The 24,438-nt window shown below is 46.9% G+C and overlaps 1 protein-coding gene across 4 annotated transcripts; it reads right to left on the reverse strand.

The window, feature by feature from the left end:
- Positions 1 to 2,811: 2,811 nt before the first annotated feature.
- Positions 2,812 to 7,024, reverse strand: LOC125545881. Of its 4 annotated transcripts, XM_048709939.1 has the most exons (4): positions 6,836 to 7,024; positions 6,526 to 6,760; positions 4,122 to 4,205; positions 2,812 to 3,908 (listed from the first exon to the last, which is right to left on the reverse strand). In XM_048709939.1, exons 2-4 carry the CDS (start codon positions 6,728 to 6,730, stop codon positions 3,781 to 3,783), a joined length of 417 nt encoding a protein of 138 aa, XP_048565896.1. In that variant the 5' UTR covers positions 6,731 to 6,760; positions 6,836 to 7,024; the 3' UTR covers positions 2,812 to 3,780. The 4 variants fall into 4 exon arrangements, with proteins under 4 accessions (XP_048565896.1, XP_048565897.1, XP_048565899.1 ...); XM_048709940.1 differs by lacking the exon at positions 4,122 to 4,205 and having other exon boundaries at positions 2,815 to 3,908; positions 6,836 to 7,023; XM_048709942.1 differs by lacking the exons at positions 2,812 to 3,908; positions 4,122 to 4,205 and adding an exon at positions 5,224 to 5,915 and having other exon boundaries at positions 6,836 to 7,022.
- Positions 7,025 to 24,438: the final 17,414 nt, after the last annotated feature.

The raw sequence follows: 24,438 nt of genomic DNA on the forward strand, positions 1-24,438 counted from the left end.
CAACCTTTTGCCCTCCCATGTCGTGAATCAACTGCTCGTGGACCGATCCGGACGACCGAAATCCCATGAACCGGAAGTAAACAGGTTTGCGCACGTACGGACGTCCGCCACATAGGCCTTCGACGTCTAAGATCCTGCTCCTCCACCCCCCACCCCACCCCCAACTCCGCTCCCTCATTTCGCTCCAACGGGGACTTCACTCTCCGGGCCGCATTCATGTCGGTAAAGAGCGGAAATGACTGGTCCCTGCCGCATGCTGGCCGAATGACACTGTGTTCAAAATGGCATGGTTGTAGAGAAAGCTGCTCTAGCCCACCAGTCTCCGCGTTCCATATCTCACTTGGGGAGGAGCAGTACAACCTGTAGCTCCTCTAGCAACAATGGCTTTCGGCCGGAGGGCCAGATCACTGACGAGCAGGCAGACAAGGAGGAACCATGCCCGCGGGGAATCCGAGAATTATGGTTGAGTAGCAGGTGTTGTACTAGTACATGCACAGTGACCGTGCCATCCGCCGCGAGCGGTGTCGGCTCCGCAGCACGGATGCAGGGAATGATCGCCTGTTGAAGGAGGTTGTGGCGAAGGCGGACGCGGAGGGCGGCGTAAGCATGTTAGACGGGAACGCTGTCAACATCGGCAGCTCTGCAGTGTTCATGTGGGGTTGCGACAACCACAAGGCCAGACTGTCTATGTCGATCGTCAACCTCAACTTCACCGATGACGTCCAAGACCAGGTGGCGAACTCTACGAGTATTATGACATGGGAGACAGACATGCCCACATCCAGGAAAGAGTATAACATGGAACATAGACGTGGCCACAGCGCCAATGAAGAGTAGACTAGGGTTGGTTACTTTTTTATGTAAAACAAATCCTAAATATTAATGAAAATGTTATGTCCGCTTTATTTAGTGTTGGCTCCCCTAAAGCTGTTTATTGACACGTTTGGACGTGTCTACAGACATTTAAAGTGTACATTTAAGGTACAACATTGGGGATGCCCTGCGTTGTTCACTCATTTTCATCACTCCAGCCTTGTGATTCTCCTTCGAGTGGATGCAACAACCATTGAATTGAATCACATTTACACTAGCTCAATCAGATTACTAGGCGTGCTTTTACATATACGAATATTCATTGTACTAAAAAAAGTATCGTGATATTTATTTGGGCTTGTAAATACTTAGTGGGCACCCAACACACCAACCTTCGATCTCGTTTTGTAAATATTAGATACACGTACCTTCAATCTTAGCATCATATATATCCATGTAGTTGTCTTGTGATTTTCTTCCTATGACCTCCCGCCTGCACCATCTCTTAGATGCCGAGAGTTAAGAGGAAGAGGAAGCAATGACATTCGGGTTCTAGGGATTACACACACACATAGCATGTTTCGGAATAGTAGGCACCTAGGAATATGTTCTGGATGCAGCGGCATCTGATCGCAGAGATCCAGCCGCATGCTGCGTCGAGGTGATGCACGCATTAAATATTTGTGGAAATGACAATGGTAGCATAAATCGTTACATACAAAAAAAATACCACAGCCAGGTCAGACATAAGGACCAAGCAGTCAGGGCGGTACCATTTTCACAACCGGATAGTCAACACTGACGCGCAGCGGAATGGATGGAGTGCGCAGCGTGGGTGCCCATGTTGTCGCCGTGGTTGCTAACTGTCCTGTAATCCAATCAACCGTGTTAATTTGGTTCTGTACATGTGCTTAGAGCCACGTATCCTGGGATATAATTTCCAGTGGTTTTATCGTTTGCCATGAAAAGATAAAACTAGAGATCGTTGATGTTTTTTGAACGAACATATAGTTGATTAAAACGTGGTAACCATCGTCCATGGCGGTCATGTAATAGGATAGGCGATTAGTTTACCCATCGTTGTTATGCCAGCCGGTTGTGGCTTTTGGGCCTATTGTTTTTGGCATTGTGGCTCTTTGTGAGCCTGCCGTTATTTTGTTTTCAGACTATAAGACCTTGTTGAACCTCTTTATTTATCTATAAATGTGACCGTATGCATCGTTCTGATGCAGAGGCCGGGGAGTCCCCTTTTTTGAAAAAAAAAACTCGATTAAGAAGAGAATTGTTCGTGTAGCAGTTCAGCAATATTGTGGGTGTCGTTGGAACATACTCGGCTTGCTCGGTTCTGTGTATGTGGTTCTTCCCAAGTTTGTTGTTTTGTTAGTTGGCCTAGCATATACTGTGCGGTAGTCTACCTTCTTAAGAATCAGTACTTCATCGCTTCAACCATGTGGTTCTCCTTATACCAGATGGGATGCAACGACCATCAAACTGACTCGCATTTACACTTCAATTTTTTTTACTACTAAAGATAGTCTACAGCAACCATAGAACTGAAGCGTGAATTTTTATTGTACTCTAAGGCCCTGTTCGGATATCCATCAGATCCGTGAAATTAGAGGAGTTGCAGAGCACCTAATTTCCAGCTCCAGTATTTTAGACTACAACTCCGCCGGCTCCACGGAGCCGAGTCTGGGAGCGGAGGGACTCCGAACACTCCCTAAGAAAGTATGATCTTGATTTGAGATCTTTAAATATTCATGATGTGTACCCGCCACACCAACCTCCAACCCCGTTCTGTAAATATAAGAATGTGATATTTTTAACTATATATATATATATATATATATATATATATATATATATATATATATATATGGTCTTCTTCATGTAGCCTTCCACGGTTCCTCCTAGGCTATCTACCAAATGTCGAGAATTAAGAGGAAAAAGATGAAGCAATGACCATTAGGATCTTGGAGCTACATATATAGCATCATGGGAATAGTAGGCATCCAGGAACATGTTTATTGATGCAGTGTTATAATTGTTGTGATTGACCTAATTACGGCCACTGCAAAAAGAACCACAACTAGACAGATAGTTGCTCGTGGAGGATGCGGTGTTTCTGGAGGACAGCAAGAGTTGCGTGTCGAGAAGACTAGAAGAACACACTCGACCTGACTTCTTGTTGGGTATGCTAGGTTTCTTCATCCTGGAAAATTTCTGCTTTTTTTTAAATCGGGCATAACCCCTTTCCATTACTCTCATAACGGAAATACAACAGTTCAAGAAGCATCCAGGAAACCTAGAAAGGGGAAAGCGAGTTCAAAGCATCACTGGGAAACCCACAATAAACACCCGTCATCGGGCAGTTCATCGCGACCCAGTGACACCATACCAACTACGCAGAACTACCAGATCAATAGGCTGCCCAAAACAAGTTTGCTAAACAGGCCACGATAAATGCTCACGCAGGAGCAGAGATCATCTCACACATCCAAAGCTAAGTTCTCCAAAGGTAGCAGGAAGGCAGGAGCGCTCAGGTGAAGAAGAGAGAGCAACAACATGTCTGAAGAGCGCCAGCGTCTCATTTCCTGCCTGGCGCCGTGCAGATTCGCATCATGTTCGAAGCGTTGATCCTCAGTATCTTAGCTCCACGCTCCATTGCTTCATCATGTAGTACATGGATGATTGAAGGGCTGAAAGAACAAAACCACAAAACCATTTCTTGAAGAAGAAAAAAACTGCAAATTTGGCTAATACCGACACGGAGCTACTGCCAGGTGTCGAATGAGACCATCGAACCAAAGCATCAGAACTGTTTCAAGCATCATCCATCAGCAGGACTGATCATTAATCAGGGTTTATGAACCTCTCGATGAAGAATGAGTTTCTTGACCTAGCGATCTCACCCAAATGAACGAACTAGGGCGCCATTCTGCAGATGCAATTCTCTATTTGCGCAGCTCAACCATGACCCCCGGTGTACTCGCCCAGTAGACTGAACGGGAAAATACCAGCGGAACTGTACCGAACAGAGGGACTGCTGCTGGAAGCGTCTACAAATGTACAGCAATAACCCAAGAGCGCTAAGTCTGCATAAACAGTACATGAAAAATAAATCAACAGCCGAGAACACCTAACATACAACAGGCGAAATGCTCAAATATCTTACTATGACTAGAGCCAGCACTATTCCAATCAAGAAGCAGGAAAGCAAACGGAGATTCAATACAGTACTACAAGAAAGAAATCATTTCTAGGGGATCCGAAAATTAACTTCCACCATATATTATGATAGTGCATACATGGAATTTTGAGTAGTTTCGGCTTCCCACATGACCGGCCCCGTCGAAACATAACAGAATAGGCCAGCCATAAATACATAAGTCCTGAAAACCGAGCACGAGCAGTCACCACACAAGGTTCTCAGGCAGAATAATGATATGAGTAATAAAACTAGCTAAGAAAAGCACTGACACTGCTTGCACAAACCTGATCAAGTCCTTGAGGCTTTTTAAGTGTCACTTACAGAGAAAATCCAGACATGTATAAAATATATTCGGACAAGAAAAAAATTGTTGATTGATGTCATACAAGAATACATGCAGTACTTGTTTAACGCTCCAGTATAGTCCCCACTCCCCACATGTTTTACAGCTGCGATAGCTATCTTTCAGTACTTCAAACTAACATACACAGAAGGCATCTGCTACCAAAAGTATCCGACTTCAGGTGGATCCAATCATCCACTACATACCATGTGAAGATCACATATCACAATAAATGAATCATGCAATTAATTGGTAAAATGGTCCTACAAGAAACGAGATAATTCCAGTTTAGACTGCGAGATAAAAGGGTCCTACAAGAAACGAGATAATTCCAGTTTAAATGCGACCGCTTACTCAAAAGTCAAAACTCATCAAGTCCTTCAGGCTTCTCAAGTGTCACTTACAGCAGAGCCAGGTTGTGCATTTGATAAAACACACTAGGATAACCCAATAACAGAATTGTCAATTTGTGTCATACAAGATACTTACTAGTTGTTTAACACTTCAGTATTGTCCCCACGTGCTTGAGTTTTGATGCTTCTATCTTTCAGTACGTAAAACTAGCATACAGGGACGGCATCTGCTACCAAAGGTCTCCTATTTTCAGGTGGATCCGGTCATCTGCTACATACTTCATAAACTATACAGCCTTAACAGTATTATCTGATTCCAGAAGAAATACCTTAACAGATACGTAGATCGTTTCAGTGTTGACTGGAGATAAACAAAAGCATCCAGTCCATATTGTTAAAAAAAAACGGACCCATACATCCAGTCCATACTAAGAGATATCCAGATGCAGAAGTTGCAACACATTCTCAAAGAGAGACGAATTTAGATAAAAAGACAGCAATAGTGGTTCAACAAAACGATCATAATATCCATGATTTAAGTAGCAGGGCGCTACAACTGCATAGGCTGCTAACTGCCATGATATACACAAGTACACAAAGGTTCAGTCACTAAGTTACTGCAATAGTAAGGACATGGTGCTCAAGCGCCAATAGAAACTATCAGAACTTCATAAATGTCTACCCGTCACTGCTGCCCAAATTGAAGACCTAAGTCAACTACCATCAGAAACATGGACAATTATGAAGCTGTGGTATGCAGCAGCCAGGCCATTGAACTTCACATTCAGATCCAAGTTAACATAAAACACAGCTGAATAGACATTTAGTACCCACCCGCCAATGATTCTGAGAACAACAGAACATGTGGATAAAAAAGAGTCTTGCCACCACAGGCAGGCAATTCAGCTTTACACTCAGAGCCAAGTTGACATATAAAACGCAGCTGTCTAGAATCCATGTCATATGACATTAGTGTCTTGTTATGTCCACCGACTATAAAAATCAAACTGTGTTCTGGATGCATTGAAATAACACTATAATCATTCGCATACGATGAATACTTTGTTCCAAACAACTGCAAGTGGCTCACATTGTGCTTCAAAGTCCATTTTTCTGTAACGAAGTCCTCAAGAACCCAGATTGATAATTCAGAACCATCAGAATCACCAGGACTATTTACAAAATACAACTGTCCCTGTGATGGAAATATGCCATTGATATCATCAGCATAGTACGGTGTCTTAGGAATATGACAAGCCACCAATTATCACCTTCCACATCAACAGCTACAATTAAATTATTATAGGCAGCCAAGTTTAGGATCCCATTTGAAAATGAGCTGGGTGAATTCTTGGGTATCGCAAATGGACCATACTCAACTGTTCGATATTTCCATGCCCCAGCTTTGGAGGAGTAAATTGCTAGTATATGGATGCGTCCATAGTACTCGCTTTGCTCGTCCTCGCCTATACCCCATGACTCCTCATCTATGAACTCAAATACATGGAAATGGGAAGAAACGGCCGGGTCGAATCCCAGGCAAGCGGCACTCGACATGCTGGACTAGTTGGTGGCAGGCACGGCCACCCATTTCTTAGTAGTGGGATTGCACACCACATAATCCATTGTCACGGAATCAATCGACTTCCAGCAGCAGCAGAGGAGGAGCCCATTGCAGCCGTCTAAAATGTCAAGGCGCTCGCAATTGGGCAGGAACGACAGTGAGGGGTCGACCAGAGGATAGCGTTGCCGTGACAGATTGGTAAAATAACGAGCCTTTCTAGGGGAGCGAAAATTGTTGTAACCTTGGTAGAAGAAGCCGACGATGGACTGCGGCATCTTCTTTCGGTGGTCACGGTGGGAGATGAGGTCTCGCCAACGCTTGGAGACGCACTTGCAGCAGCAGGTGGACTTGTACGGCACGCGCGAGATGATATCGGCGAGGATGTCGTCGGTGAGCGTGGCCATCGGGTCGCTCCCATCCACACCCTTCTTGGAGCCCGGCGCCATCGCCGTACGTGGAGACGAGGAGCGGTTGATCTGCTCAGATTAGGTGCAGAAAGATTAGGGATTCATCCTGGCGTTGAGGTAAGCCTGAGGAGAGAGAGGGCCTACCAGGCCCGTGGCGCGCGAACTGCGAAAGAAGAGGCGGCGAGAGCGTCGGCTGCCATCTGCGCCGGCGAACGAGGGTTTGGGCGTGCGCCGCTGCTAGATGCGGCGGAGCTCGGCAGTCAAGTTCTTTTTTTAGACAAACTCGGCAGTCGGCAGTCAAGTGGAGACGACGGGGGAGTTGGGAGTTGGGGGGCTGGGCCGTGTGACCTTTTCCTTTGTGCTGGAACGGGCCGCGCGCAGTCGAAGCGCAGTAGTACATTTTACAAAAACGCACATGATGTAAAAATGATATATCCTCCACCGAAAAAATATCCCGTGAATATGCAATGTTTGCGTACCATTTCATCGATGGGCAAAAATAGAATTAGTACAAAAGGATACAACACATGAAAAAAATACAAAAAGGCGTGGGCATAACACACAGCAAAGAGGCAAGGGATGATCGGCCTGAAAAGAGGATAACACGTAGCAAAACTCACCAATCACAGAACTAGAGAGGCAGGCCGAACCAGCATGACGTCTAACATCTCCAAAGCCTACATTGGAGACGCCACGATCGAGCAAGATAGCACCTACAAGAAGCTGAACGACCTGGTCCAAAGAACCGGCTCTAAGGTTTCCCCGATGCTCGAAGAGGGGCATGGATATGGCCATTGTAGCGCCTCCAAGATGGGAGACGACACTCGCGAGTGTTGTCGCTGCCAACAACGACAAAGCCAGGCATGGCTTCTCCACCTGGCGTGAGTCTGAGCAATCCTATAACCGACAGAACAGGGTCCCTAGATGTGGAAGTCAAGTCACTGGTTGAGACATCCACATTAAGAAGGGATGGGTGGGGCTGTGCATACCATCGGAAGGTGGCATCGAACGCCACCAGAACACGAGCTTTGGATCTGGCGCATGGACGAGCCGAAGTGGGCTGTCGTTGTCATATCCTATATTTCATGCTATTATAGTATCAATTTTGGATGTTTTATATGTAATTTTATATCATTTTTCGGGACTAACCTATTAACCTAGTGCCCAGTGTCAGTTGCTATTTTTTGTTTCTTTTTGGCTTTTCAGAAAATCAATATCAAACAGAGTTCAAATAGAGAAAAAAACTTGGCTTAATTTTTTCTGTACCAGAAGGGACCCATGAAGGTTCGGGAGAAGACCTGACGAGCCACGAGAGGCGACAAGCTCAAGGGGTGCGCCCTATGGGGTGGTCACGCCCCCTGAGCTTGTGGCCCCTCGTGGCACCTCTTGACCTAATTCCGCTTCTATAAATTCTCAAATATTGACAATATACCAGAGAGCCACCCAAAACACTTATTCCGCCGCCGCAAGTCTCTGTTCTTCCGCGATCCCATCTGGAGACCTTTTCCGGTACTCTGTCGGAGGGGGAATCGATCACGGGGGGCTTCTACATCATCCTTACTGCCTTTCGATAATGCGTGAGTAGTTCATCACAGACCTACGGGTCTATAGCTAGTATCTAGATGGCTTCTTCTCTCTCTTTGATCCTCGATACAATGTTCTCCTTGATCTTCTTGGAGTTCTATCCGATGTAATATTTTTTTGCGGTGTGTTTGTTGGGATCCGATGAATTGTGGGTTTATAATTAGATTATTTTTGAATATTAATTGAGGCTTTCTGAATTCTTTGATGCATGATCGTTATACATTTGTATTTCTCTTCGATCTATCGGTTTGGTTTGGCCAACTAGATTTATTTATATTGCAATGAGAGAGGTGCTTTGTGATGGGTTCAGTCTTGCGGTGCTCAATCCCAGTGACAAAGTAGGTAGGGGACATGACACGTATTTGTATTGTTGCCATGAAGGATAAAACGACGTGGTTTATTCATATTGCTTGGGTTTACTTTGTCTACATCATGTCATCTTGCTTAAGGCGGTACTCTGTTTTATACTTAATACTCTAGATGCATGTTGGATATCGGTCGATGAGTGGAGTAATATTAGTAGATGCAGCAGGAGTCAGTCTACTTGTCTCAGACGTTGCCTATGTACATGATCATTACCTTGAATATCATCATAACTATGCATTTTTCTATCAATTGCTCAACAATAATTTGTTTACCCACCGTATGTTATATGTGCTCAAGAGAGAAGCCTTTAGTGAAAACTATGCCTCCAGGTCTACCTTTAACATATATGAAAACACAAAAATACCTCACTGCCTTTTTATTTATTTTATTTTGTTTTGCAATTTATCTATTTACCTACCAGTACGAGATTTGATTCTTGCAAATAACCGCCGAGGGGATTGAAAACACCCTTGTTTGCGTTGGGTGCAAATATTTGATTTTGTGTGTGCAGGTGCTGCCAAACGAGGTTCTGTGCGGTTCTCCTATTAGATTGATAACCTTTGTTCTTAACTGAGGGAAATAATTACCTTTATTGTACAACTTCATCCTCTTCTTTTCGTGAAAATCCCAACCCAGCTAACAAGTAGCACCGGTGAGCCGAAGAAACTGAAAAGGACACGCAACAGATTGGCGATGTCGAAACCGCGCCGGCAGATGGCACCAGCAAGCCAATGACATTGGAGGACACATGTCCCGGGCCCCCAGGATAGGAGCAGCGCTTGTAAGGGGTCCGTCGTGAGGCCTCATGCCCCCACTATCTTAACAAGCATGTGGGGAAGTAACCGTCGTGATCTCAAAACCCACTACATCGAAGTCATCACCGTAGCTACAGGAGAGGCGCCGCAACACATGCTGGAGCAGCGGGGGAGATGCAGTAGCTGAAAGAAACCGCTCCCTGCCACGCCCAAGACTGGATCTTGGGGTAGAGGTCACTAGTGTAGAAAACACTAGTGCCAACATTGTAAAAATAACATTCCTGGCATGGAAGGTCGACGCCAGCAATATGGCGCCATTTTTAACAAAATACAGATGGCGTGGAGGGGCGGGCCACAGCTTGAGAGGACCACGCGGCGGGGAGCAACAAGACAAACGAAGCCACCACCGCGTCAGACTCTTCCGGCCGCTAGGAAGTTGGAGTAGCTGTACAAAGGAGGAAGCATACACGCCTCGCTGCCATTGTCCTTGGGGGTGAGCACGCTTCACCGTCAATACCCTCTAGCGACGGCTTAGAGAGCAGTGCGGGAAGCGAGGGGTGTGGCCACAAGTTTGGATCGCCGAGTCGCCCCTTGGAGCGGAGGGGGGCTGAGCATTTTGTCTGTGCAGATAAAAAATAATATATATATATTTATATCTATACCAATTCAAAAAGTTTCAGATGGACAGATTCAGTTCATCTCAACCATCAAACCTGTCAATCCAACGACACAACCGAGCAACATCCATGACCGGCCGCGCCGACGGCGACGCCTGAGGGCGCCATTCCCCGCCTTGGAGGCGTCGGTATGTACTGATCTCCTCACTTCACCTTCCCCTAGGTCTCCCGGGCGAAAGCCCTACTTTGTTGGGTGGCGGCGGCGCTCACGGCGCCGTTCCCTTCTTGAAGGTGCCGCTTTGGGAACCTTGGGGTTAGGTGGCGCTTGTGGGTGGTGGGCGACGACGGTGGTGCGGTCCTATCCTAGCATGGATTTACGTCCGTTGCTTGGAGATGGACTCGCGTAGGTGGAGGTCGTCGTCTGGCGTCGTGGTGCCGTCAATGGCGGAGGACCTGCCAAGGCTCGCGTAGGTGGAGGTCGTCGTTTGGCGTCGTGGTGGCGCCGATGACGGAGGACCTGCCAAGGTTGTCACCTTAATCTGTCTGAAGATGGACCAGTGGAAGATGGCGGCGACGACACATGTGAGTGCTCGGACCGGTTTGAGCCCCGGACCCGGCAGATGGCTCGGGCGGGGCCTCCGACTTTAGATGTTAGGTTTAGGTGAAAGGTTTGGGTATGTGGTCCAGCTTACACCCCTTCATCATTTGAATAGGAGTACTGGCATATGTTGCCAAGATGGCGGATTCAGACATATTGTTGTTCTACTTTATAAAGTCCTCGAGAATAATCAATAAAATGGCCGCATGCATCTCCCAGATGCAGAGACCGGAGGTCATCATTCTTTTCTAACAAAAAATACCGGATGCAACAAGCATTTAAGTGAATCACATTTATACGGTACCTTAACAATCTTTTTACTAAAAGATAGTATGCAAATACAACGACCATGGAATTGAAGCTGAATTTATATGAGTTTTCATTGTACTAAAACATATTTTGATCGTTATTTGGGATTAGTAAGTGTTTAATGTTCACCCACCATACCAACCCGCAATATCGTTTTGTGAATATTAGGGACGCACTACCTTGAATCTTTGCTTGATATATATCTATCTAGTTATCGTGTGGTCTTCTTCATATGGTCTCATGCCTACACCATCTATCACATGTAGAGATTTACGAGGAAGAGGAAGTGATGTCACATGGATCTAGATGTTAGACACATGTAGCGTGCTTGGACTAGTAGGCGTCAGGGAATATGTTCGTTCAAAGAGTGTGAAAACCTGTGTAACTGGCCTAAGTAAGACCATCATGGCAGGCACCATGCCTAGACAAAAGTTATCTTACTGAGGAGGCGTCGTTTATGAAGTTAACAGAAGTTCAGTTTAAGACATTCAACACTTCAGCTGTCAAGTTGTCATGCTGACTTGTCTAGTATGACGCCTCCATCTGGCCAAAGTTCAATCCCATCAATAACTTCAGGTCCTTGACTATGCCCTCTGGACTTCCATCTGCCATCAACAGCTTCATCCCGATGATGATTCTCTGGAAAATTTGGGATGCTAGAATTTGGGATACACCAGAGGGAAAATTTGGGATGATAGTAGTATACAACGACCATAGAATTGAAGCTGAATTTGGATATGAATTTTCATTGTACTAAAAGAAAGATTGATCATTAACCTCCACCACACCAACCTGCAGTCTCATTCTGCAAATATTAAGGACACACTACCTTCAATCTTAGTTCGATATATATGTATCTAGTTGTTGTGCGGTCTTTTTCATATAGTCTTTTTTTTAGAAATGGAGGAGGACCCCCGGTCTCTGCATCTGGACAATACATGCAGCCACTTTATTAATTATTCACACAAGACCTTACAAAGTCATACACCAGTAAGACTAAAGTCACCGTCTAGGCAACATCTGTCGCTACTCCTATCCAGTTGATGAAGGGATGCTAATAGTCTGGGCCTAATACCAAACAGACATCGCAGCCAAACCTAACATCTAAGACCCGAGGTCCCAACCAGGATGTCTGCCCGGTATGGGGCACCCACCAGTCCGGCAGACTCCTCAACCAGGACACCTGCCGGCTATGAGGCCGCCGCAGCCACCTACCACCAATCCATCTTCAGTACTGTACTACTGCATCTACCTTGCCTGGTCTAGCTGCCGTCGATGCCACCACATCGCCAGACAATGCCACCATCCTGCACGTATCCATCCACACGCACCCGTCGCCGAAACTCCGCAGTGCCATGCCGCCGGGATCCGTCGTTGGCCTTGCGGTAGATGAAACACCGCTCCTCCTCATCCCCTCCAGCCAGCTCCTGCTCCAAAATGATGCCCTCAGGAGAGAGCACGACACTGAAGGCGCCGTCATCGTCCGATCCGGTAGACCCAGATCTAGGATTTCCCCCGGAACATCCCGATCATGTTAACGCAGTTTGCAACGACGATGCCTCAACAGGGGGCGTCGAAGATGCTGTCATCGTCCGCCATGACCGAAGTCGGTGCGATTTTCACCAGAAGTAGCGCCACCACGATCTCGCCGCTGACTGGATCCGAGCACACCCTCGCCATGTAGACGTATGGTGTCATCGGGAAGCCGGTTGAGGACCACCGGCCGCCACACCCCGACCACATCATGCGCCACTGGCCGGCCATAGCCGACCCACGACGGATTTGGCCGGGATGCCAGATCCACGGCCACCGCCGCCGCCCATCGCATAGCGGAGAATCCCACTGGAGGACCTCGCCAGCCCTGGGTTCGTCGGCTGCCGCCGCACAGCCAGGACGCTGCCGTGGCTGCCACACGAAGACACCCCGCACGAGGCGCCCCAGCCACCTAATGGGAGATCCGTCGCTTCCCTCCTGCCCTAACCCTTTGGGCGTCGGGCGCCGCCACCACCGCAGCCAGTGCCGGCAGAGATCTGCCTCGCGGGAGGGCTGGCGGTGCGAGGAGTTGGTCCCCCTGGCGTCGCCATGGGTGGCGGCGCGAGGGGGATGGGAGGGACAAGGGATGAGGGACGAGGGACAGGAGCTTCATATAGTCTCTGGCCCACATCATCTCTCAAATGTTGAGACTTGCAAGGAGGAGGATGCAATGTCACTTGGATCTAGGAGTTAGCAACATGCATGTAGCGTGCTTGGACCTTGGACTAGTCGGCATCAAGGAATGTTCTCATTATGGGACTCAAAAGACATGTGTAACACGAAAGTCCTATTCTGAGCTCGAGTTCAGATGAGCTCTATATCTCCATCGTCAGTTTTTACCTAGATTTGCACCATGCGAGGTATATCTCTCTGTATTCGCATATGTACATGCGCATATTTCATAGACCATGGCCCACTCAACTACCCCTTTTAATGCGACGGCTGTCATCCCCCCATGAGGAGGCTCAGACGGGCCGACTTGTTCTGGGCTACGAATCAGACGTCTCCCACCTAACGCCAGCTGATCCACCGAAAGATTCCTTCCCCTCTGCCCCCCCTCTCATTATCTTCTTCAACCTCGTTGGCAGGAACCAGATCGGGATTCGGGAACGATGACTACCTCATCTTCTTTGTCCCAGCCCGATGAGATACTCCTGCTGATTCCTTGCCCAACCTGTGGTGACAAGGTGGTCACCTTCATCTCCCAAGGCGGACCACACTTCTACAAGTGCGTCAGAAAAGATGTAAAATTTCATTGGCAGCAAAAATCATTTTCCACAGCCGAATCCACTTTCTGAACATCAATATGCTTCATGCAGGCTGGGTTATGTCAGTTTTTGAGATCCATGGACACCTACCTGCTGGAGCTCACTCGCCACGACTTGTCCTAGCCGTACATGCTGCACCAGCCTCTAGCCGTGCACCCATCTGAAGGAAATATGCCCTAGAGGCAATAATAAAGGTACTTGTTGGGTTGGCGTATTTCGAGATTAGGATTTGTCACTCTGATTGTTGGAGAGGTATCTCTGGGCCCTCTCGGTAATGCACATCACTTAAGCCTTGCAAGCATTGCAACTAATGAGTTAGTTGCGAGATGATGTATTACGGAACGAGTAAAGAGACTTACCGGTAACGAGATTGAACTAGGTATTGAGATACCGACGATCGAATCTCGGGCAAGTAACATACCGATGACAAAGGGAACAACGTATGTTGTTATGCGGTCTGACCGATAAAGATCTTCATAGAATATGTAGGAGCCAATATGGGCATCCAGGTCCCGCTATTGGTTATTGACAAGAGAGGTGTCTCGGTCATGTCTACATAGTTCTCGAACCCGTAGGGTCCGCACGCTTAACGTTCGTTGACGGTATAGTACTATGAGTTATGTATGTTGGTGACCGAATGTTGTTCAGAGTTTTGGATGAGATCACGGATATGACGAGGAACTCTGGAATGGTCCAGAAGTAAAGATTGATATGTGTATAGTAGTGTTTGATCTCCGGAAGGGTTCCGGAATTCACCGAAAGGGGTTCCGGATGTTTCTCGAAATGTTTGGGCACGAGAACACTTTATCTGGGCCAAAGGGCAAAGCCCACAAGGTTTTTGGAAAGCGCAAAAGGAAGTTTTGCGGAGTCCAGGGGCCAGACGCCACCAGACGCCGGGAACCCTGGCGTCTGGCCCTGGAGTCCGAGAAGGACTCTTGCCTTTCGGGTGAAACCAACTTTGTGGAGGCTTTTACTCCAAGTTTCGACCCCAAGGCTCAACATATAAATAGAGGGGTAGGGCTAGCACCCAAGACACATCAAGAAACACCAAGCCGTGTGCCGGCAACCCCGTCTCCTCTAATTTATCCTCCGTCATAGTTTTCGTAGTGCTTAGGCAAAGCCCTGCGAAGATTGTTCTTCACCAACACCGTCACCACGCCGTCGTGCTGCCGGAACTCATCTACTACTTCGCCCCTCTTGCTGGATCGAGAAGGCGAGGACGTCACCGAGCTGAACGTGTGCAGAACTCGGAGGTGCCGTGCTTTCGGTGCTTGGATCGGTCGGATCGTGAAGACGTACGACTACATCAACCGCGTTGATATAACGCTTCCGCTTACGGTCTACGAGGGTACGTAGACAACACTCTCCCCTCTCGTTGCTATGCATCACCATGATCTTGCATGTGCGTAGGAATTTTTTTGAAATTACTACGTTCCCCAACAGTGGCATCCGAGCCTAGTTTTATGCGTTGATGTTATATGCACGAGTAGAACACAAGTGAGTTGTGGGCGATATAAGTCATACTGCTTACCAGCATGTCATACTTTGGTTCGGCGGTATTGTTGGATGAAGCGGCCCGGACCGACATTACGCGTACGCTTACGCGAGACTGGTTCTACCGACGTGCTTTGCACATAGGTGGCTGGCGGGTGTCAGTTTCTCCAACTTTAGTTGAACCGAGTGTGGCTACGCCGGGTCCTTGCGAAGGTTAAAACAACACCAACTTGACAAACTATCGTTGTGGTTTTGATGCGTAGGTAAGAACGGTTCTTGCTAAGCCCGTAGCAGCCACGTAAAACTTGCAACAACAAAGTAGAGGACGTCTAACTTGTTTTTGCAGGGCATGTTGTGATGTGATATGGTCAAGACATGATGCTAAATTTTATTGTATGAGATGATCATGTTTTGTAACCGAGTTATCGGCAACTGGCAGGAGCCATATGGTTGTCGCTTTATTGTATGCAATGCAATCGCCCTGTAATGCTTTACTTTATCACTAAGCGGTAGCGATAGTCGTAGAAGCATAAGATTGGCGAGACGACAACGATGCTACGATGGAGATCAAGGTGTCGCGCCGGTGACAATGGCGATCATGGAGGTGCTTCGGAGATGGAGATCACAAGCACAAGATGATGATGGCCATATCATATCACTTATATTGATTGCATGTGATGTTTATCTTTTATGCATCTTATCTTGCTTTGATTGACGGTAGCATTATAAGATGATCTCTCACTAAATTTCAAGATAAAAGTGTTCTCCCTGAGTATGCACTGTTGCCAAAGTTCGTCGTGCCCAGACACCACATGATGATCGGGTGTGATAAGCTCCACGTCCATCTACAACGGGTGCAAGCCAGTTTTGCACACGCAGAATACTCAGGTTAAACTTGACGAGCCTAGCATATGCAGATATGGCCTCGGAACACTGAGACCGAAAGGTCGAGCGTGAATCATATAGTAGATATGATCAACATAAAGATGTTCACCATTGAAAGCTACTCCATTTCACGTGATGATCGGTTATGGTTTAGTTGATTTGGATCACGTGATCACTTAGAGGATTAGAGGGATGTCTATCTAAGTGGGAGTTCTTAAGTAATATGATTAATTGAACTTAAATTTATCATGAACTTAATACCTGATAGTATCTTGCTTGTCTATGTTGATTGTAGATAGATGGCCCGTGCTGTTGTTCCGTTGAATTTTAATGCGTTCCTTGAGAAAGCAAAGTTGAAAGATGATGGTAGCAATTACACGGACTGGGTCCGTAACTTGAGGATTATCCTCATTGCTGCACAGAAGAATTACGTCCTGGAAGCACCGCTGGGTGCCAGGCCTACTGCTGATGCAACTGACGACGTTAAGAACGTCTGGCAGCGCAAAGCTGATGACTACTCGATAGTTCAATGTTCCATGCTTTACGGCTTAGAACCGGGATTTCAACGACGTTTTGAACGTCATGGGGCATATGAGATGTTCCAGGAGTTGAAGTTAATATTCTAGAAGAATGCCCGGATTGAGAGATATGAAGTCTCCAATAAGTTCTATAGCTACAAGATGGAGGAGAATAGTTCTGTCAATGAGCATATACTCAAGATGTCTGGGTATTGTAATCACTTGATTCAACTGGGAGTTAATCTTCCGGATGATAGAGTCATTGACAGAATTCTCCAATCACTTCCACCTAGCTACAAGAGCTTCGTGATGAACTATAATATGCAAGGGATGGATAAGACAATTCCCAAGCTCTTCGCAATGCTAAAGGCTGCGGAGGTAGAAATCAAAAAGGAGCATCAAGTGTTGATGGTCAACAAGACCATTAGTTTCAAGAAAAAGGGCAAAGGGAAGAAGAAGGGGAACTTCAAGAAGAACAGCAAGCAAGTTGCTGCTCAGGAGAAGAAACCCAAGTCTGGACCTAAGCCTGAAACTGAGTGCTTCTATTGCAAGCAGACTGGTCACTGGAAGCGGAACTGCCCCAAGTATTTGGCGGATAAGAAGGATGGCAAGGTGAACAAAGGTATATGTGATATACATGTTATTGATGTGTACGTTACTAGAGGTCGCAGTAGCACCTGGGTATTTGATACTGGTTCTGTTGCTAATATTTGCAACTCGAAACAGGGACTACGGATTAAGCGAACACTGGCAAAGGACGAGGTGACGATGTGCGTGGGAAACGATTCCAAAGTCGATGTGATCGCGGTCGGCACGCTACCTCTACATCTACCTTCGGGATTAGTATTAGACCTAAATAATTGTTATTTGGTGCCAGCGTTGAGCATGAGCATTATATCTAGATCTTGTTTGATGCGAGACGGTTATTCATTTAAATCAGAGAATAACAGTTGTTCTATTTATATGAGTAATATCTTTTATGGTCATGCACCCTTGAAGAGTGGTCTATTTTTGATGAATCTCGATAGTAGTGATACACATATTCATAATGTTGAAACCAAAAGATGCAGAGTTGATAATGATAGTGCAACTTATTTGTGGCACTGCCATTTAGGTCATATCGGTGTAAAGCGCATGAAGAAACTCCATACTGATGGACTTTTGGAACCACTTGATTATGAATCACTTGGTACTTGCGAACCGTGCCTCATGGGCAAGATGACTAAAACGTCGTTCTCCGGTACTATGGAGAGAGCAACAGATTTGTTGGAAATCATACATACAGATGTATGTGGTCCGATGAATGTTGAGGCTCGTGGCGGATATCGTTATTTTCTCACCTTCATTGATGATTTAAGCAGATATGGGTATATCTACTTAATGAAGCATAAGTCTGAAACATTTGAAAAGTTCAAAGAATTTCAGAATGAAGTTGAAAATCATCGTAACAAGAAAATAAAGTTTCTATGATCTGATCGTGGAGGAGAATATTTGAGTTACGAGTTTGGTCTACATTTGAAACAATGCGGAATAGTTTCGCAACTCACGCCACCCGGAACACCACAGCGTAATGGTGTGTCCGAACGTCGTAATCGTACTTTACTTGATATGGTGCGATCTATGATGTCTCTTACAGATTTACCGCTATCGTTTTGGGGTTATGCTTTAGAGACGGCCGCATTCACGTTAAATAGGGCACCATCAAAATCCGTTGAGAGGACGCCTTATGAACTGTGGTTTGGCAAGAAACCAAAGTTGTCGTTTCTTAAAGTTTGGGGCTGCGATGCTTATGTGAAAAAGCTTCAACCTGATAAGCTCGAACCCAATTCGGAGAAATGTGTCTTCATAGGATACCCAAAGGAGACTGTTGGGTACACCTTCTATCACAGATCCGAAGGCAAGACATTCGTTGCTAAGAATGGATCCTTTCTAGAGAAGGAGTTTCTCTCGAAAGAAGTGAGTGGGAGGAAAGTAGAACTTGATGAGGTAACTGTACCTGCTCCCTTATTGGAAAGTAGTACATCACAGAAACCAGTTTCTGTGACACCTACACCAATTAGTGAGGAAGTTAATAATGATGATCATGGAACTTCAGATCAAGTTGCTACTGAACCTCGTAGATCAAACAGAGTAAGATCCGCACCATAGTGGTACGGTAATCCTATTCTAGAAGTCATGCTAGTAGATCATGATGAACCTATGAACTATGAAGAAGCGATGGTGAGCCCAGATTCCGCAAAATGGCTTGAGGTCATGAAATCTGAGATGGGATCCATGTATGAGAACAAAGTGTGGACTTTGGTTGACTTGCCCGATGATCGGCAAGCAATTGAAAATAAATGGATCTTCAAGAAGAAGACTGACGCTGACGGTAATGTTACTGTCTACAAAGCTCGACTTGTTGCGAAAGGTTTTCGACAAGTTCAAGGGATTGACTACGATGAGACCTTCTCACCCGTAGCGATGCTTAAGTCTGTCCGAATCATGTTAGCGATTGCTGCATTTTATGATCATGAAATTTGGCAGATGGATGTCAAAACTGCATTCCTGAATGGATTTATGGAAGAAGAGTTGTATATGATGCAACCGGAAGGTTTTGTCGATCCAAAGGGAGCTAACAAAGTGTGCAAGCTCCAGCGATCCATTTATGGACTGGTGCAAGCCTCTCGGAGTTGGAATAAACGCTTTGATAGTGTGATCAAAGCATTTGGTTTTGTACAGACTTTTGGAGAAGCCTGTATTTACAAAAAAGTGAGTGGGAGCTCTGTAGCATTTCTGATATTATATGTGGATGACATATTACTGATTGGAAATGATATAGAATTTCTGGATAGCATAAAGGGATACTTGAATAAGAGTTTTTCAATGAAAGACCTTGGTGAAGCTGCTTACATATTGGGCATTAAGATCTATAGAGATAGATCAAGACGCTTAATTGGACTTTCACAAAGCACATACCTTGACAAAGTTTTGAAGAAGTTCAAAATGGATCAAGCAAAGAAAGGGTTCTTGCCTGTGTTACAAGGTGCGAAGTTGAGTAAGACTCAATGTTCGACCACTGCAGAAGATAGAGAGAAAATGAAAGATGTTACCTATGCTTCAGCCATAGGCTCTATCATGTATGCAATGCTGTGTACCAGACCTGATGTGTGCCTTGCTATAAGTCTAGCAGGGAGGTACCAAAGTAATCCAGGAGTGGATCACTGGACAGCCGTCAAGAACATCCTGAAGTACCTGAAAAGGACTAAGGATATTGAGGGAGTCCTGGATTAGGGGGTGTCCGGATAGCCGGACTATACCTTCGGCCGGACTCCTGGGCTATGAAGATACAAGATTGAAGACTTCGTCCCGTGTCCGGAAGGGACTTTCCTTGGCGTGGAAGGCAAGCTTGGCGATACGGATATGTAGATCTCCTACCATTGTAACCGACTCTGTGTAACCCTAGCCCCCTCTAGTGTCTATATAAACCGGAGGGTTTAGTCCGTAGCACCAAGAACAACAATCATACCATAGGCTAGCTTCTAGGGTTTAGCCTCCTTGATCTCGTGGTAGATCTACTCTTGTACTACCCATATCATCAATATTAATCAAGCAGGAGTAGGGTTTTACCTCCATCGAGAGGACCCAAACCTGGGTAAAAACAGCGTGTCCCTTGTCTCCTATTACCATCCACCTAGACGCACAGTTCGGGACCCCCTACCCGAGATCCGCCGGTTTTGACACCGACATTGGTGCTTTCATTGAGAGTTCCTCTGTGTCGTCGCCATTAGGAAGGATGCCCCATCCCGTCTTTAAAGACGGCACCGTTGCTAAGGGAGCTTTGGCTGTCGGCCAAACTCTCTGGCTAGGCGGTTTTCTTATGACCGCCTGTTCGGCTGCTACGCCGACGATGACCTCTCGGGTCATCAAAAGCAATCTTCATGTCAGCTCGGAACTCGCTGAGCAGTTAGATCCAATGGAACTCTCCTCCATAAACGAGCTCTTGGATCGCATCGCCGCCCTGGGAGTCGCTACGGATTAGGACCAGATTGGGCCTAAACCCGATCTGAGAGAGATTAACTCTCCCCAGGTCACCCACCATGTTGCCGTGGTAGAGGGACAGTGCGGCGACCCTTCATCTATCTTAAGGACTAGCTATGTCCGGATTCCCGATCCCTCCAAGCCGGATATCCGCGGAGGGGAGGACATCACTCAAGACCTGAACTTAGAGTCAGGCGACGGGCTAGATTCATCGGACGACATCCAAGAATCCAAACTTTCGAGTTCGGAAACCCCTCGGCCTCTGAGTCTCAGATTGGGTGAGGTTTCGGATTTAATTCCACCCACCCACCCGAACATACGCGATCTATCCCAAATTAGGCAAAAGCCTGAAGAAACAGTACATCATTACTGGGCTAGATTCCTCCTGGTTATGAACAGGATCAAGGACTGCCGCGAGGAAGACACACTCTCACTCTTCTGCAATAATTGCACGGACAAGGGAATCCTCAACGCCATAAGTCGCCGTGATATTACACGCTTCGCTGACTTAGCGTCCATAGTACAAAAGTACTGTGCGATGGAAAGCGCCTGGAAAACCGAAATAAAATTTTGGGACAATCCGGCCCTGAATACAAACCCAGTCCGAAATAAAAGGGTGCATCTTCGCCAGACACCCGGGTTAAACACCAAAAAGCAAAAACCCTCTACAGGGCATGGAACCGTATTGGAAGGATGGCTTAATGGACCCTGTAAAATTCACAGTACAGAGGCCACAGGAAGCCACCCCGGGGATACCAGTACGGTATTAACAGTCTTCGAGAGTTTCGCATCAAATAATATGCGAAAAAGAACACTCCGCAGCCTTGCCGAAGTCTACCAAGTAGCAACAATAAACCCATGGAGTGACACGGCTATTACTTTTAATGCCAGTGATGAACCTAAATTCCGAACAGCCCGAGCACCAGCCGCATTGGTCCTTAGTCCAATAGTGGACGGCTTTCGCCTCACCAAGGTACTCATGGATGGAGGCAGTGGATTAAACCTCATTTATGAGGAAACCCTTCAAAAAATGGAAATAGACCGGAACCGCATTGAGCGAAGCAGCACAACCTTTAGAGGAATAATCCCCAGTCGGGAAGCGCGCTGTACAGGAAAAATCACACTAGATGTGGTATTCGGCACGCCGGATAATTACAGGTCCGAAGAGGTCACGTTCCAAGTGGCCCCGTTCAGTAGCGGATACCACGCTCTGCTAGGGCGGGAAGCGTTTACAATCTTCCAAGCAATACCCCATTACGGGTACATGAAGCTCAAGATGCTCGGGCCGAACGGAATCATCACTCTCGCTAGTGATCCGGACATAGCACTCCGCGCCAAAAATAAGACAGCCGCACTGGCCCTTGAGGCACTATCTGAAGCCCTAGCGGCTGAGGAGCTGACTGCGCTGCGCTCCATGGTGAACAGGGACGATGTGATACTCGACAAAAGATCCAAGTCCACCTCCTTTAAACCAGCGGACGAAATAGTCAAATTCCAGGTCCATCCAACGGACCCCAATAAAACAGCTTCCATCGGGGCACAATTAAACCCTGATGTAGACGCCGCACTGCGAGAGTTCCTACGTGAGAACTGGGACATTTTCGCCTGGCACCCTTCAGACATGCCAGGAATCCCACGCAGGCTGGCCGAACACAGCTTAAATATCCTAAAAGGATTCAAACCTGTTAAACAGGCTCTTCGGCGTTTTTCCGAACCTAAGAGATAGGCCATGGGAGAGGAGCTAGCCAAGCTATTAGAGGCCGGATTCATCAGAGATATAATACATCCGTACTGGCTAGCAAACCTGGTGATGGTACCAAAGAAGGACAAATCCTGGCGCCTGTGCGTTGATTTTAAAGACCTTAACAAGGCTTGCCCAAAGGATCCCTTCCCCCTCCCACGCATCGATCAAATTATCGACGCTACCGCAGGACACGATTCGTTGTGTTTCCTCGACGCATATTCCGGCTACCATCAAATCAAGATGGCAGAGTCAGACCAAGCCGCGACGGCATTCATCACACCATACGGCCCATTCTGCTTCAAGACAATGCCCTTCGGGCTTAAAAACGCCGGCGCAACATATCAGCGCATGATTCAGACATGTCTGGCAAACCAAATCGGCAAAACAGTGGAGGCATACGTAGATGACGTGGTTGTTAAAACAAGACATGTAGACGACTTGAGGCTCACATTTGATAACCTCCGAACATACGACATCAAGCTCAACCCAAAAAAATGTGTTTTTGGCGTTCCAGCCGGAAAGCTCTTGGGCTTCATTTTATCCGGTAGAGGAATTGAAGCAAATCCGGCGAAGATCTGAGCTCTGTCGCAACTGGATATCCCAAAGGACCTCAAACAAATACAAAAATTAACCGGATGCGTAGCGGCTCTAAGCCGCTTTATCTCCCGCTTGGGAGAAAAGGCACTACCCCTGTACCGCCTCCTTCGGCGCACCGAACACTTTGAGTGGACGGATGCAGCCACGGCCGGACTCGATGAAATAAAAGCCATATTGGCAACAAACCCAGTCCTGGCCGCGCCAAACATTGGCGAACCAATGCTATTGTACATTGCAGCAACCCATCAGGTTGTAAGCGCAGTGCTCGTCGTCGAACGAGAAACGGACGGACACAAATTCCCCCTTCAAAAGCCGGTCTATTATGTGTCCACTGTCCTCACTCCGTGCAAATCACGGTACCCGCATTATCAAAAGATTACATACGTGGTATTCATGGCATCCCGGAAGCTGCGACACTACTTTCAAGAGTGTTCAATAACAGTAGCCTCGGAAGTACCACTTAACGATATTATAAACAACCGCGACGCAACGGGCCGGATTGCAAAATGCGCCATTGAGCTCCTCCCATTCGACATAACCTATAAGCCACGGCGAGCTATCAAGTCGCAAGTTTTGGCCGACTTCGTCGCAGAATGGACGGAGGCCGAACTCCCTAAAGAGTACGGCACATATTCAAACTGGATCATGCACTTCGACGGCTCCAAAATGTTGGCCGGTCTAGGGGCTGGCGTCGTTTTGATGTCCCCCATAGGAGACACAGTTCAATACGTACTCCAAATTATGTACACAGACTCCAACAATGCAGCCGAATATGAGGCCCTTTTACATGGTCTCCGGATGGCAGTATCCATGGGCATTCAATGCCTAGAGGTGCACGGGGATTCGAACCTCGCGATATCCCAAATAAATGGAGACTTCGATGCCAAGGATCCAAAAATGGCAGCTTATCGCAACACCGTCTTAAAAATGTCAGCTCGGTTCGAAGGGCTCGAATTTCATCATATAGCCCGGGAAAATAATCAGGCGGCGGATGTCCTAGCACGCATCGGCGCAAAACGCGATGCAGTCCCCCCCAACATCTTCTTGGAAAGGCTATTCAAGCCATCCGTAGTATGGGAAGGGGAACCCGGCAATAATAGCCCGGACTCAACCGCACTGCCCAACACCGAACAATCTGACATAATTGGAGGCTCTGCCAATGAAATCACACCTTTAGCCCACGTAATAATGGCCGTCATCACCCTGTGGACAGAACCATTCCTAGCCTACCTTACTAGGCAGGAACTCCCAGAGGACCAAAACGAGGCACGCTGCATAGTGCGGCGATCTAAAGCCTATAAAGTCCATGAGGGAGAGCTTTATAAGAAAAGCACTACCGGAGTCCTTCAAAGGTGCATCTCCGAAGAGGACGGGCGGAACCTCCTGGCTGAAATTCATGCTGGACTAGGTGGTCATCACGCTGCAGCTCGGTCCCTTGTAAGCAAGGCTTTCCGTACAG

This window comes from Triticum urartu, chromosome 3, assembly GCF_003073215.2.
Source record: "Triticum urartu cultivar G1812 chromosome 3, Tu2.1, whole genome shotgun sequence".
NCBI classification, from domain to species: domain Eukaryota; kingdom Viridiplantae; phylum Streptophyta; class Magnoliopsida; order Poales; family Poaceae; genus Triticum; species Triticum urartu.

Bases quoted from the DNA above. Each gene is read 5' to 3' on its own strand.
- LOC125545881 (XM_048709938.1), bottom strand. From the start codon at position 6,730: ATGGCGCCGGGCTCCAAGAAGGGTGTGGATGGGAGCGACCCGATGGCC.